At 45.1% G+C, this 16,261-nt stretch overlaps 1 protein-coding gene across 1 annotated transcript in view; it reads right to left on the bottom strand.

Moving 5' to 3' along the window:
- Positions 1–16,261, bottom strand: part of ANO3 (anoctamin 3) — a 1,634,736-nt gene that overhangs the window by 877,968 nt on the left and 740,507 nt on the right. The window contains exon 9 of the mRNA XM_078684212.1: positions 5,721–5,842. Coding sequence (XP_078540338.1) covers positions 5,721–5,842 — 122 coding nt within the window. The remainder of the gene's footprint in view (positions 1–5,720; positions 5,843–16,261) is intronic.

Here is a 16,261-nt window from a genome sequence, read left to right on the forward strand (position 1 = left end):
CATGGGCTTCAGGGAGGACATTTCCAAGGAGTTGAGCAAACTACTAGAAACAGGAATTATAGAATCAGTGGAGTCCTCAGACTGGGTTGCACCTTTAGTTGTGGCACGACATGCCAATGGCAAAATCAGATTGTGTGTAGACCTTAATGAGAATATACTTGAGGACCAATTTCTCCTCCCAAAGCTTAACGAAATGCTGTCCATTACCAAGGGTGCTAAATGGTTCACCACTATCGAGCTTACCTCTGTAGTGACGACAGGGCCTTGCGCGCACACATTGCTATGTTACCATAAGCTTATTAGATGTTTAAACACCATTTTGCCATTTTGCAGCTTTTGCACAGGACACTGCATGTATCTGTTATTGTAAGTTAGACTGCTTGGATTTTCTTCACATGAGAAAGGCTTGTTTTCAACATCCGTAGACTTACATCGTGACCTCAGTCTGTACTGTGTGCGCAGAAGCCTCCAAGATTACCATAACAATGTTATTCGGGCTGATCGGCCCACGCTCCAGACACAACATGCGCACAGTTGCAGCTAACTGAAATTCTAGCGCCTTTAATATTACACTGCATGCATGATAAGGGCAGTTGGGAAAAATCCTTTTCCAGAGAGAGAGAGAGAGAGCTTCGCTGATCCTGATGTGATTCACTTCTGCTGATCTTGGAGGTATGGGGTTCCCCATTCAAGCCTAAGAGACCTTCTATTATTATTATAAAACCTAGTTCCTAGCTGGGGAGGGTGGTACACAAGGCACTATAGGTCCTGTTTCCACTATCATTATAATATGATTTATCCCTTTGTATTTTATGGAATTGTAACAATGCTGATTGTTTTATTTTTAATCATATGCCTGCTTATGTTATCAAAATTACTGCATCCTATAGCACGTCGTTAAAATAAACATGTTAAACTTTTCCATGTCTCTATTTACTCACGTTGTGGATGGGTATAAGGATGACAAATGATAGAGTGTTCTTGATTCGCACCATTCCTGAGAGTAACCTAAGTCGCATGTTCTGAGTTGTCTAATCATTGGTAGCTTTGCTATAGGACGGAGGCTAATGAGTCACTGATGCTAGTCGTTAGGGGTTCTAGGTACTGAGGTGAGATTTTTGGTACAGCACAATTCACTGAGGTCCTGGGTATCTGTGCACAATTCTGTGTATGAGCAGAATCCCCGCAACACCTCTGCCTACCACCAGGTCCTGTTACATCCTGAAAGCTGCAGGTTAACAGCTTTTATTATCCGTTTGGGTATTTTCAATTTGTGAGAGTACCATTCGGGTTGGCATCAGCTGCCGCAATGTTTCAACGAATAATGTTCAAGTTGTTTGAAAAGGCAAAAAATGTAATATTTTTTTTCAGGACAGCATTTTTGTCTTGGGGCCAAAGAAAGTGGATCATGACTACAAACTCAGAGAAGTTCTGAATATCTTGAAGGAGAAAGTTCTTACTGCACAACACACAAAATGCATATTCACACGGAATGAGGTTACATATTTAGGCCATGAAATAAGTGAAAAAGGTATAGAATCCAAAGCATCTTTGGTAGAAGGTTTTAAAAGGCTCCCGCTCCTTCCAACTAAGATGAAATCAGAGTCTTTTTGGGCTACAAAGGTTTATGTGCAGTAATCACACAAATGGATGGAAGGGGGGACAAGTGCATTACTGCTTTTGCACCACGATCAATTACTCCAACGGAAGAGAAGTTTCACATAATTGAGAAGGAGGCCCTGGCATGTGTGTGGGGCTTAAAGCACTTCAGAGCGTACATTTGGGGTTCTCACTTTACCACCAGAAGCGATCACAAAACATTAACGAAAGTATCGACTATGAAGGTTTTCTTAGCATTCCTTAAAAGGAAAAATATAGTAAATAAGACCACTTTCAATTATCATCCCGCTGGAAATGGTGCTGTTGAACACTTCAATAGGGTGCTCAAGAACACAATTCAGTTGGCCAGGGATGCAAATTTGTCCTGGTTCAAGGAAGTATGGCGCACCTTGTGGCCTATAGAGTAACGCCATGTAGTTCGACTGGATTTGGTCCTTTTGGGATTATGAGGGGCAGGTCTCCTTATATGAAAGTCAATGTTGATTCCGGTGGCAGTGAAGAAATGCATATCCTAGGCACAAAATAAATATAAAGAGTTCCAAGACAATCACAACAACTGCAAAAGAGTGGCGGTTTTGGTTGGAGACTAGGAGAAGGTGAGAAATCCCGGTATGCATAAAAATATATTAAGGGAGATTTTTCCAAACCTTGAAAGTGGTAAAAGTTTTGTGCAATTCGATCCATTTAAGTGATGGTAAAGTGTGGCATCTTAGTCGTATCTCTTTGTATGAGGGTGAGGGAGGAGTTCCTAAGGTTTTTTCTGATGTTATGTTGAGTAATTTGGATTGGTTAGTAGGTGAGTTTGGTGCTGGAATGACTAGAGGTGATAATTGTATGGAAGGAGGGTAGACTAAGAGAGCAGGTTGGAGCATCAACCTGGGGACATCATCATCATCATGGCTGAGCAGCAGGAGATGGCGCAGGTTCCCTCTACCTCGTCTGAGTGTGGGGAGGAAAGGAGGAGAAGAGTGGGATGCATGCTCACTAAACTGATGAAATTGCAGGACTATGTATGCAATTGCATGGATGGTTTCAGTTGTAACTATATGTGCTTCTTTATTCCATTTGGGAAATGTAGAACAATTAATGCAAATTAGCTTTTGTTCATACATTGTATATTGTAATTGTATTGATTTTCTTCATTTTTGAGGGATGGATGTTTTGTATTGGGTAGTTACCTATTTACTTATAGTTTGTCCCTTTATAGTTTTGTTTGTGTCATTATCAGAATTGGAATTTTAACATAATGATGTGGGAGATTCCTATGTTATTGACATTATTTGATTCCTATGTTGTCCTATGTCACTTAAACCAGTCTTGAACTAAACTTGGAAAATTGGTGAAAACAAATTAAATCAGGTGTAGCAGGAAGGTGTCAGCGTAGTGGAGACTTCCGTAGAAATTCTATAAATCTTGGCAATGCGCAGCACAAAGCTTCACAAAGAGAATAAAAGCAGAGAGATCTGGAAACCTCAAAGTCCAAGAAAATCTGTCCCCCAAAGACAAACAGTGTGAACACCAATGATATCCACAGAACAATCGAGAATACAATGTCATTGACTCCAGTAGTTGTCCACCTACGTACAGAATAAATTGGCAACTTCACTCGATTTTCCCATCCTATGGTTTGAAAATCAGGGCAACCCTGGCGACCTTGGATGTCTCCCAGCTCCTGTTATGACATGAACAGGAAGGAGTCTTCTTTTGGTTCCTTAGGGCCTCCCATTTTTACAAAAGTTCTCCTCCTGGACCTCACTATCTCTAAAACATAATATGCCTTTCACTGACTATGAGATCATGTGGTCGCACAAGCAAAGAAAGAATATTGCAGTGCAATCAAAACTTTCATTTTGAAGGTTAAACATTAGGGGCAAATGTTTAAGGACTTTAAGTAAGCTAACTTAGTAAGACAGTGGTGTATACTTTAAATACATTATTATAGGTGCACCTACGATTATAGAATAAATGCAGAACATTAATAAATTAATACATGAGTACATGTGAATTAAATTTCAGTAAAAGCAGTATAACCGGAAATGTGAGGAGAAGTACAATTTGTAACATTGTAAGGAAAATATTAAAGCACACAACTCTAAGAATAGCTACTTTTTACAGTGAATACACTCCAGCAGTATGTTTGTTGCTTCACTTTACATTAATAGGGTTAAGGCACACAGTGAATATATTGTGCTAATGCATGTATTATTCTTCTGTAACAAATAGGGGTGAAACAAAAATTGCGCATTTCTAATGGTGAAGGAACTTCTGCTAAACGATTCTGCTCTGTATTTCGTTTACCAAAAGAATGAGGATTTTTTGTCGAGAGGAAAGTCTTAATGGGGCCCTATGGTATTTCAAATAGAAACACAGTGAGAAACTAAGAAAGAGGAAAAAACGTGCCCAAACGCCCTTCTCGAGGATTCTTTTCCTATCCGCCTCTAGCGCCAATATTGAATAAAGCAACATGTGCATATCCACTAATTCACAACATGGAAGTAAATATTTCTAAATGCACTTAAACATGCATTGTTTTCAGGCAAATACACAATCGAGGCCTTGGCCAAAGATCTGATAGGTATCACAGAAGTAATGTGCCGAGTTGACAGCTAAAAAAATCTAAATCTTATCAATTAAACTCCCAAAACAGGGGCACTGAGTTCGGGAAGCACTGGGGTTTGTGAATAAAGGACATTGCAATTTCAGCAACATATTGAATAGAGAAAAAGCAACTAGTGGAGATCTAAAAATTGAACTCTTGAACTATAATATGAAGGTGATTGACAAATCGTTTTTTATTACATCTGGAATACGTTTTTGAAGAAATGGATTACAATTGTAAGTAAGACATTTGACCGACCACTGACCAAACTGTATTTCTTGGGGCAAGTTGGTACATGGATTTGGCAGGGAAAATATTGTCATATTTCTGCTACAGAATAGAACACAATCAATTTCACTGAGTGTAAAATATCAGTAATTATGGCACCAGTGCTTAATTTGCACAAAAAAACCATAAGTGCCAGGGCCCTTGTCAGGATGCCACCACAGCTTAGACCACCCATTGCCATTGCCAGTGCTGCCAATGACAGTACCTACACAACTATTAACCATCATACTGCTACAAGTGTGACATTTTAGACTGTTCGAGGCCTCCAAACCTATAAGAATTGATTGGGCGACTGGTATTTTTTGTTTTTAAAGTATATTGAATTCATAAACAATTGTTGTTATGCGCATCTTTAAAGTGCCCAAACAGCACCACCATGTGGCAGCTGTCATAAGTGCCGGTGTTGACAATTAAGTACCAGTGCCAAGCACCGAAAACCATCGGCTCAAATTAGCCACTGTATGGCACAGAAGAATGTTTTACATAGATATGACAGAAATATCCATTTCAGAACAGAAAATGACGTTCATGATAAGCGGAGTACTGCATTTCATTTCTACCTGGTAGGTGCGTATATGTAAGTCTGTGTAGTGTTGCATCTAAGTTCATAGGACCCAGGGCACACAAGAAATCCTTTGTGTGACATTGTAGGAGGGTCAACTAGAAGCTTAATCAGCCAGTGCCCTTACTATACCCAGTTGCACCCACTTCTCTAACATGAAAGGTCAGTCAGTTTCAGAAGTACCTGTACTTGTAGCCCAGCACCCCTTTCAAATGTAGGGCTGCCTTTTAATGATCCATGCCCTAATATGGCTACCAAGAATCAGATCTCAAAAACACTACAAAAAGAAAATTGGCATTTCTGAAGGCCCAAACAAAAAAGATTGATATTAATAACCATATACCTTACAAATAAATACACATTCACGTAATATAGCATTTAGTACAAAATACTGTATCCTAAACATATTCAGGCTACTTACCTGGACATTTCTTGCTGCAGTGTTCAATCAAGGGTTAAGCACCTCTGAACTCCTGTTACTTTTATTATGGGACTGATATTAAGAATTGGATCATGTTCATCAATAAAAGCAGTGACTGGTTTTAACAGTAATTACATACCATTTATGTCTTCTTTTGAGATCTATGAACTATTCATAAAACTCATGGGGTACCCCACTCCCCCCACGCCAAACAAATAATATATTCTTACCTAATTAGGTCCAATGGCTGGTACTTGTACCACATTCCCCATCTTGCCCATCGTTCATACAGTAAGTGCCTGTGATTCTGTGCACCATGTGTTTTTATAGGATGCCTGCTCTTGTAGCTGCCCTGAAAGGCAAATATAACATAGTTACATGAGACTTGCATGAACACTTACAAAAACACTGTCACAAAGTAAATAAGTCTACATTCAGATGCACTTTTGAGTTGCTTTCTTGAAGTTACATGTAATAGCACCCCACCACTAGATTAGCCCTAACTCTTATAAGCTTCTCTAAATGACTATTGCATACCAGAGTTCCACATTACCCAACAGACACCATAGACAGAGACAGCATAATCTAAATGCACACCATACGGTGGAGGACACACACACAGAAGATTACTGACCACTGTAAAATACTAATAAATCATTTTAATATGCATCCTTGCATGTGTATGTTACAACATGCTGGTGCACATATATAAAAAGATGAAAGCATACACATTTTACTGTGATCCGCAAATGTTTCAAATGTTTCCAGGATTTTGGCTAGGCGATGTATACTAAACTTCTAGTTAACATATGGTAAAAAAAAATTCACATATTAACATTTATTAGTGGAGTTATCATTAGTCAAGGAAGCGAAAACTCCTAAGTGAAAGTGGGTTATAGAATTGGGTATCAAGGGCTACAGCCAAGTGTATCCAGCCTCTGTTCAAGTTCAAGTTCAAGTTCAGTAATTTGTATAGCGCACTACTCACCCAGAGGGTCTCAAGGCGCTTGAGGGAGGGTGGGTGCATTACTTATCGAATAGCCAGGTTTTTAGCTGCTTTCTGAAGGAGAGGTGGTTCTGTGTAAGGCGGAGGTGAGTGGGGAGAGAATTCCAGGTCTTGGCCGCTAAGTAGGAGAAAGATCTTCCTCCCATGGTGGATCTATTGATGCGCGGAATTGCGGCGAGGGCTTGATTGGATGAACGCAGTTGGCGGGTGGGTGTGTAGAAGGACAGTCGTTTGTTGAGGCATTCGGGTCCTAGGTCGTAGAGGGCCTTGTGTGCGTGGGTGAGGAGACGGAACGTTATTCTCTTGTTGACGGGAAGCCAGTGGAGATCTTTCAGGTGACCGGAGATGTGAGCTTGACGGAGGATGTCCAGTATGAGTCTGGCTGAGGCGTTTTGGATGCGTTGGAGTTTTTTCTGTAGTTTGGCTGTGGTTCCGGCGTAAAGGGTGTTTCCATAGTCTAGTCGGCTAGTGACTAGTGCGTGGGTGACTGTCTTTCTTGTTTCGGTGGGGAGCCAGCGGAAGATTTTTTTGAGCATGCGTAGGATGTTAAAGCATAATGATGAGACGGCGTTGACTTGTCTGGTCATCGAGAGGGAGGAGTCTAGTATGAAGCCCAGGTTACGTGCGTGATCTGTAGGTGTGGGTGCTGTGCCCAGAGCCGGTGGCCACCATGAGTCGTCCCATGCAGAGGGGGATGATCCTAAGATGAGGACTTCCGTTTTGTCCGAGTTTAGTTTTAAACGGCTGTTCTTCATCCATTCGGCTACTTCTTTCATTCCTTCGTGTAGATTGGTTTTGGCGGTGTTAGGGTCTTTGATGAGGGAGAGGATTAGCTGGGTGTCGTCCGCGTAGGAGATGATGTTGAGGTTGTGTTGTCGCGTGATGGATGCGAGGGGACTCATGTACACGTTGAAGAGGGTGGGACTGAGTGATGATCCTTGTGGTACGCCGCAGATGACTTTGATGGCCTCTGATTTGAATGGGGGGAGGCGGACTCTCTGGGTTCTTCCGGCGAGGAACGATATGATCCAGTCCAACGCTTTTCCTTGTATTCTGACGTTGCTGAGGCGTTGTATGAGGGTGCTGTGACAGACTGTGTCGAACGCTGCGGAGAGGTCAAGTAGGATGAGGGCAACCATTTCTCCGTTGTCCAGTAGTGTTCGAATGTCGTCTGTTTCAGCCATGAGGGCGGTTTCGGTGCTGTGTTTGGCTCGGAAGCCGGACTGTGAGGGGTCGAGGGAATTGTTGGATTCAAGGAAGGCGGCGAGCTGACTATTGACGGCTTTCTCAATGACTTTGGCAGGAAATGGGAGGAGAGAGATGGGGCGGTAGTTCTTAAGTTCAGAGGGGTCCGCTGTGGGTTTCTTCAGAAGGGTGCTGAGTTCGGCATGTTTCCAGCTATCTGGGAAGGTAGCGGAGTTGAAGGAGCAGTTGATGACATCGCGGAGATGGGGTGCGATGATGGAGTATGCTTTGTTGAAGATGTGGTGGGGGCATGGGTCAGTTGGTGAACCTGAGTGGATGGAGTTCATCAGACGGATGGTGTCTTCAGTAGTGATTGGGTTCCAGACGCAAAGGTTGTGAGAGTGCTGTTTTGGTTCGGAGGTGGATGGAGTGGGTTGTTCTTCGGACAGGTTTTCAAAGCTGTTATGAATGTCGGCGATTTTGTTGTGGAAGAAAGAGGATAGAGAGTCGCAGAGGTCTTGGGAGGGAGTGATGTCGTTGGTGCCAGCGGTGGGTTTGGTAAATTCTTTGAAGATGTTGAATAGTTCCTTGCTGTTGTTGCCGTTATTGTCGAGTCGATCCTTGAATGCTGAATTCTTGGTGGATCGGATCAATTGGTGGTGTTTGCAGGTGGCGTCCTTGAAGGTGGTCAGGTTGTTAGTGGTTGGGTTTTTTCTCCAGGTTTTCTCGAGGGTACGACACAACTTCTTGGATTTCTTAAGGTCATCGTTTGCCACCTTGTTTGATCTGGTGATTTTTCAAGGGTGCTAATTCGTCAGCGCTGTGGGTGAGCCATTGTGTGAGTTTGGTGGCAGCTTGGTTTGGGTCCGATGATATGGCGGGGGCGTTTGGTTGAGCGATGTGAAGAGTTGGTCGGTGGTGATATTGTTCCAGTTTCTTCGAGGAATAGGTTTTGGTGGGATGTGGGTCGTGGTCTTTTTGTAGCTGAAGTGAACGCAGTTGTGGTCCGTCCAATGGAGAGCTGAGGTGTGATCGAAGGAGATGTGTTTGCTGGAGGTGAAGATAGGGTCGAGTGTGTGACCGGCTAGGTGGGTGGGGGTGTCGACAAGTTGTTTGAGTCCGAGATTGGCCAGGTTGTCCAGAAGGGTGGTGGTGTTGTTGTCGTTATTTTTTCCAGGTGGAAGTTGAGGTCTCCCAGTAGAATGTAGTTCTCGGAGGTGAGGGCATGTGGGCTGATGAAGTCAGTGATGTCTTCGTTGAATTGTGTGCGGGTTCCTGGTGGTCTGTAGATGAGGGTGCCTCTAAGTGTGGTCCTGGGGTCGGTGTGGATCTGGAAGTGAAGGTGTTCGGCTGTCGCAAGGTTATCGTCGGAGCTGGTCGTGATTCGGATGGTGTTCTTATGGACGATGGCGATGCCTCCTCCTGTTTGGTTGGTGCGGTCTTTTCGGATGATCTTGTAAGCGTCCGGGATAGCTATGGCGATGTCGGGCGCTGATGAGGCGTTCATCCAAGTTTCTGTAAGGAAGGCGACGTCCGGCGATGTAGTGTCGAGTAGGTCCCAGAGTTCAGTGGCGTGTTTGTGGACCGAGCAGGTGTTCAGCAGGATGCACTTCAGGTGGTTGGAGTCGGAGCTGTGTTTGGAGGAGGAGGATTTGGTATGGGTCCTGATGCAGGCGAACTTGCAGGAGTGGCAGGCGAAGGGTCCATGGGTGTGTCCTGGGGCAGCTTCGCAGCATTGTGGAATGCGTCCGGGGTTAAGGGCAAGGAGGGTAGCGGCGTTATACGTTATGCGGGTGGAGTGGGTTTTGCGAGGACCAGGGGGTCTGGCGCTGGGCGCGCTCCAGGCGCGGACGGGCGTAGACGGGCTTACCTTTGGCGCGCCTTCGGCGCGCATGGGGCGCGTCCGCTGCGCGCAAATGCATCTGACATAAGTGGATAGTGGAGGGGGAGGGGCGAGGGAGGGTCAGCTGGGAGGCGGGAGCGGGGTGGAGGGGCGGGCTGGAAGGCACAACAACAACAAGATGGCAGCAATAACGAAAGGAGACCGGACGAGGTTGGGGTGGGCAGAGGCGCAGGCACAATCAGGCACAGTCAAATCAGAGGGACACAATGCGACCTGTAAAAGCGCTACGCTGGCACACAAGGGCTACAATATGCAAAGACAATAGCGTTACGCTATAATTAGGCAATGCGGAAATTTTAGATGGTCAGGTCGGAGCGCAGTCAAAATTAAAAGCACCAGTCAATGTTTAGAAATGAAGCGCTACGATACCAGCACCAGTCAATGTTAGAGATGAAGCGCTACGATATCAGCAGGAGCCAGGAAGCGAGGGGAGCGACCGCTACTGACGGAGTCAGGACGGTCACAACGCTGTGGTCAACGAGATCGACCTAACCTTTCCTGTGGGAGCTAGGGTCAGCTGGGAGGCGGGAGCGGGGTGGAGGGGCGGGCTGGAAGGCACAACAACAACAAGATGGCAGCAATAACGAAAGGAAACCGGACGAGGTTGGGGTGGGCAGAGGCGCAGGCACAATCAGGCACAGTCAAATCAGAGGGACACAATGCGACCTGTAAAAGCGCTACGCTGGCACACAAGCCCTACAATATGCAAAGACAATAGAGTTACGCTATAATTAGGCAATGCGGCAATTTTAGATGGTCAGGTCGGAGCGCAGTCAAAATTAAAAGCACCAGTCAATGTTTAGAAATGAAGCGCTACGATACCAGCACCAGTCAATGTTAGAGATGAAGCGCTACGATATCAGCAGGAGCCAGGGAGCGAGGGGAGCGAGGGGAGCGACCGCTACTGACGGAGTCAGGACGGTCCCAACGCTGTGGTCAACGAGATCGACCTAACCTTTCCTGTGGGATGGAGGGTCAGCTGGGAGGCGGGAGCGGGGTTGAGGGGCGGGCTGGAAGGCACAACAACAACAAGATGGCAGCAATAACGAAAGGAGACCGGACGAGGGTGGGGTGGGCAGAGGCGTAGGCAAAATCAGGCACAGTCAAATCAGAGGGACACAATGCGACCTGTAAAAGCGCTACGCTGGCACACAAGCGCTACAATATGCAAAGACAATAGCGTTACGCTATAATTAGGCAATGCGGCAATTTTAGATGGTCAGGTCGGAGCGCAGTCAAAATTAAAAGCACCAGTCAATGTTTAGAAATGAAGCGCTACGATACCAGCACCAGTCAATGTTAGAGATGAAGCGCTACGATATCAGCAGGAGCCAGGGAGCGAGGGGAGCGAGGGGAGAGAGGGGAGCGACCGCTACTGACGGAGTCAGGACGGTCACAACGCTGTGGTCAACGAGATCGACCTAACCTTTCCTGTGGTAGGGAGGGTCAGCTGGGAGGCGGGAGCGGGGTGGAGGGGCAGGCTGGAAGGCACAACAACAACAAGATGGCAGCAATAATGAAAGGAGACCGGACGAGGTTGGGGTGGGCAGAGGCGCAGGCACAATCAGGCACAGTCAAATCAGAGGGACACAATGCGACCTGTAAAACCGCTACGCTGGCACACAAGCGCTACAATATGCAAAGACAATAGCGTTACGCTATAATTAGGCAATGCAGCAATTTTAGATGGTCAGGTCGGAGCGCAGTCAAAATTAAAAGCACCAGTCAATGTTTAGAAATGAAGCGCTACGAAACCAGTGAGAGAGCGCAAGTTTGAAAAAAATGTATAAGTACGCCATATTTACAAGCACGTAGTTAGTTTAAACATGTTTTGCACACAAGTGTTTTATATCCAGGAGTGAAATATACAGAGTGTTTTATATTCAGTAGTGAAATGTATAGAATGTTAAGTAGAGTAACTATAATTATAACGGTGTGAGATTAATGTAGAAATGTTGGAATATATGTGAAAACCTCATGTTCTCATGTTAAAAGAATCATGTCCGAATTAAATGTAACTTCGAAATCCAGTATAATGTGTAGGCCTTAGGGCAATTCACAGCAAACCTGAACGTGCTGCTAAATTAATGTGAGATAAGGTTGACATGGTTCTTCCAAATGTACTATTGAACTTAGGGTTAAAAGTATATGCTTTATAGATGTGTTATTTTAGAAACGTATGCTAGTTAAGAATGTTTGCTGTTTAAATCAAGTTAACGTTTTAAGAGTGCAGGGACCTGCTGCATGTAAATCAAGTAGGCCAGAGGAGATAATGTCATGTCGTTTAAATCGTCATGTGCTCGTTAGAGAAGAGGTCGCGAGGTATCCAGCACAGAGCTTTGAGAGTGTTTTACGACTAAAGATATGGTGGAGTCTGGAATTTGAGGCCCACTGCAGGACGAGCTGTATGCAGGTGCGAGGGTCCTAATCAGCTCGAATGAAAGGGACTTTGTTCAGTGGCGCCTTGCGCAGGCCTGTAGGAGTTTCCAGGAATTTCAGGGGGTATCAGCGCACTGGAGAAGGAGCCTGGGAACCAAGGTCAACTATAACGAGGGTCTTCAAGAGTACCATCATGGAGTTTGCCGCGCAAAGATGTACCACGTGAGGGGCGTCCCAAGGGGCGTTTCTATTGAAAATGTGATTTGGTATTAGGGAAAGAGACCCGGGAGGAGAGCAGAGCAGATGATTTTGGGAGCCTAAGGAAGCGGATGGGTAGGCAGATAGGCTGATCAGGAGAGACCCATTATCAGAGAAGAGACAAAGAGAAGTGCGTGATCTTCTTAGGAAGTCACCACGGCTGACACCTAGAGGGTTAAGATCTTGCTAAGTAGGGATGTCACTTAGTATAGTGTAGGGACAGACTAACCTTAATTTTCTTTTCTGTAATGACTTTGAGATTGCAACTTATATCTATTTTGACAACCCTTATGGTTTTTGAGCTTGTACTTATTATTTTGTTCTTCAGACTTAGATTATTCAAGAAGTTCATGTTTATAGTGATACCAATTTACCTTTTGAATCTCATTTTGAGAAGTTTGTATCTTCAGTTATCTTTGACTTTATATTAAATCTTTAAAACTTAAATTTGGTTGGTGGTCATTTAGAGTGGTGTAAGTTCTTAAATTGATTGACTTATTGTGAGATTACCTTTTACTCAACGACAGGTACCAACGATTCAGTCGACATAGTTTGGGATTTGGTAAGATAATTAGTAACCAGTAATCCCGCGTTAGCAGTTGGTAGCAGAGTGAGGATGGTTGTCTTCTTGAGGAAGGTAATCTAGAGAGGTTAGTTTACCCCAAGGCCCGAGACGCCGAGAGACGAGCAGCGGAAGAATCGTGTGCCGAAAGGTGCAGACGGTGCGAGAAAAGCAGCAGTATCGGAGAGTGAGTATAAAAAGGGTCATGCGTGAACAGATTGCGGTGTTTTGTGTTGTATTTGTATTGTAATGTCTTGCGGAGTTGAATGCCTGTAGTGTGAATGAGAGAAGGTTGTGAGCGCGCGCAACCTGGTAAGCTGGTAACCTGGTAAACGGGTGAACTGGTGAAATCTTAAGTTCAGGCCAGAGCTTAAGTGGTTTTGGGTGTATCGAACATCCAGGGTAGTTGTCGACCATAGTACGGAGGTCACGAGGTACCATTGACCGCCGTGGATCCAAGATAGGGGGAGTGTAAGAGTGAGTGTATGAGTAACGGACGCTGGTCGAAAGTTACTGTGTGTGAGTAACCTATCGGAGAAGGCGATTGTCTGGAAGTAAACGGAAAGACATTTCGCCAAGTTAAGGTGACAACTACAGAAAGACTGTGGGCGTACAGTCAAAGAAAGGTGATCGCTTGGACGGAAGTAATCATTTTTCGGAGTATGAATGGGACGCGTGCATGACCGAGGAGACGAGCTGAGAAAGGAGGGGAACTGCTGCGAAGGGGGACGGGTGACGTCGGCTAGAGCCGCGCTGTGATTGAGCGGTTGGTGTGACGTTAGCTAGAGCCGCGCTCTGGTTGGGCGGCTAGAGTGACGTCGGAGGAAAGTCGCGTACGGATAGGCCAGTTAGTGAGAACGGCGCTGAGATTGGTGGAGTGTCATCAGGAAGTAAACAAACGCGGAGAAAAGAGAAATCATGAAGTGTTTTAAGTGTTTGAAAGGGATTTTTAAACGTAAACGAAGTGAACATTATTATGGGGAAGAGGCTCCGCCGGAGGGTACGCCAGCTCATTATATGGCAACGAATGTGGGGCTGCATACCATATTGTGGATTGGGGCTTGGAATAAGCTTACGGAAGGGAATGAGGAAATGCAGTTCCCGAGGTACGGGACGTTTAAATTAGAGGTGTTACATCGGCTAAAAGCAACCATGTCCTCATTGAAACCCTCGCCCAGACCAACACAGTTTGAGGCTCTTAATGCATGGATTAAGGCTGCACACGACCGAAATTTGAACAGGCGTCAACAAAGGCTGACGCGATCGGTAAGGGCAGTGCGAGATTCCAAATGGGATGAGGAGGAAAAGCGTTGGAGAGTACAGGCTATTGAGGTGGAAAGAATGTATCCGAAGAGGGAGGTGTCAGGAGGAGGAAACCTCATGGAAGAAGACGAGGAAAGCGAGTCGGAGGATAATCTGATAAACAGATTGTTAATGGATAGACCACCTCCGAGAGTTGAGGAAATTGAAGATAGAGGGCTTGCAAGGGAAGATGGGAATGACATAGAGGGATATACACCACTCCCTATATCGGAATGGACACCTATCAAAAGTGGAGAAACACCTCCAAACAACACTGTACAGAGTGTAGTGGGAAGGTTTGTGGTGCAGAAAACGCCAACCACCGAAAGGGCTGAGTCTGTGGGATTACCAGACGCTCTTCAAGTGCCTGTGACCATAGGACCCATAGTTTCGATCTATAACCCTGAGAGAGATAGGGGGAAACAACAAAGGCAATTGGATAGAGAAAGGATCGAGATGGAAAGGAGGAATAATGTGACAAATGCATGGAAACAATTGCCAGGATCAGTAACATGGAATACCCTATTAGACATAACTGTCGGTCCCAATTCAGAACAGGGAGGTCCGAGAGGACCAATGGATCTAAGGGGACCACGGCCAAGATCCTTTTCAGAGTTAAGAGCTGATTTGAGGGAATGGGACGGGTCCATAGTATCTCCAAGTAACAGGACAAGAACAGAACCAGAGTGGGAAAGCAGGGGTAACGGGACTGTATCTCATTGTGGGGCCAGCGAAAGCAGTCAGGGCCGGGAAGGCCAAAGTCAAGAGAATAGAGGGGATGCATGTCCTACAAATCAGAGAGAACAGCCGGAACAAAATACTAGGATTGTAGAATGTGAGGAAATGTCCCGTCTCTGGGGGAAAGGAGGAGATGAGGCGGTACGGGCTTTTCAGAATAGGTTTAGGTGCCTTCATCATACACTCGGGGAAGACGTTCAACATTGGAGAAAGGAGAACAGCGATAGGTCCCGCCACGCCTCGAATAATCAGGAATCACAGGGAAGTAGGGAGGAAAGAGGGAGTAATGGAACATCTTACCCTGCATCCCGTGAAACTAGCCAGGATGGGGAGAGAGAGGCTAGGAGGCATGAAGGAGTGTTTCACCACCCACCCCGAGAAGATGGAAAGGCATGGGACTTAGAGAGATGGGAACAGGGGAGGACTCCCTATAACTCACCAATACCTAAACGTAGATCTCGGAGCTGGGATGGGAGAGATTCGGATGGAGGAGCTAAATTGAGTGTCTTGAAAGCTGAAATTAAGGCAAAAAGGCTTGATGTTACTAGTTTAAAATCAGATGTAGATGAGATAATAGATGGAACATTGCCTTTGGAAAGGATAGAATTGTATGAACAGGATGAGTTATTGTTCATGGCAAAGGATATTACTAGGAAAGCTAGAGCGTTTCATGAGAAACTGACTGATTTGGCAGATAGATATGCCGTGGATTTGTCTAGGACAAGGGCATTACAGAGTAACCACAGATTACAGTACGCAGACCAGGATCTAGATGAGAAGAGAACTACTGGATTAAAAACACACATAAGAGAGCTGGTATCAGGGATAAGAGTGTGGAGGGAACTGGATAAATGGGAAGAAAGGTGGTCGAAAAAGGGCACGGTTAGACGAAGTACAAATGTGATGACCCCAGAGGGAAGGGTAATGCATATGGAGGCATTCCCTTTGCGAGAAATATCAAATGGAAATTATGTACATGTGCCCTGGAGTAGAGGAGACTTAGCTGCATTCACCAACTCATTTCCGAAGTTGCGGGACAATCCAGTAGAGTGGTATAAGCAGGTAGAGAGGTTTGTTAAAATTTCGAAGGTATTGTGGATTGATTTGAACACGTTGTTTGACATCGTGGTCCCATCTGATCTGTGGACCCCTTGTAAGACTAGTGTTGAATGGCCAAATACTGAACCAGTGAGGGATCTTCGGACTAATGGACCGTCCGAGATTGTCATGCAAAAGTATGAAAGGGTAATAGCATGGCTGAAAGATAAGGTACCACCACAGGATATAGATTGGGTAAAAATAGACCGAACAAGGCAGGAACCCAAGGAGACAGTTCACGAGTTTTATGAAAGGTTATTGAAAACATTCAAGCAATACAGTGGACTAGATGTAATGGATCCCAAAGATATAGGGCAGTTTGTGTCAAAGTTTGTCTTGG

Source organism: Lissotriton helveticus, chromosome 3_2 (genome assembly GCF_964261635.1).
Source record: "Lissotriton helveticus chromosome 3_2, aLisHel1.1, whole genome shotgun sequence".
NCBI classification, from domain to species: Eukaryota; Metazoa; Chordata; class Amphibia; order Caudata; family Salamandridae; genus Lissotriton; species Lissotriton helveticus.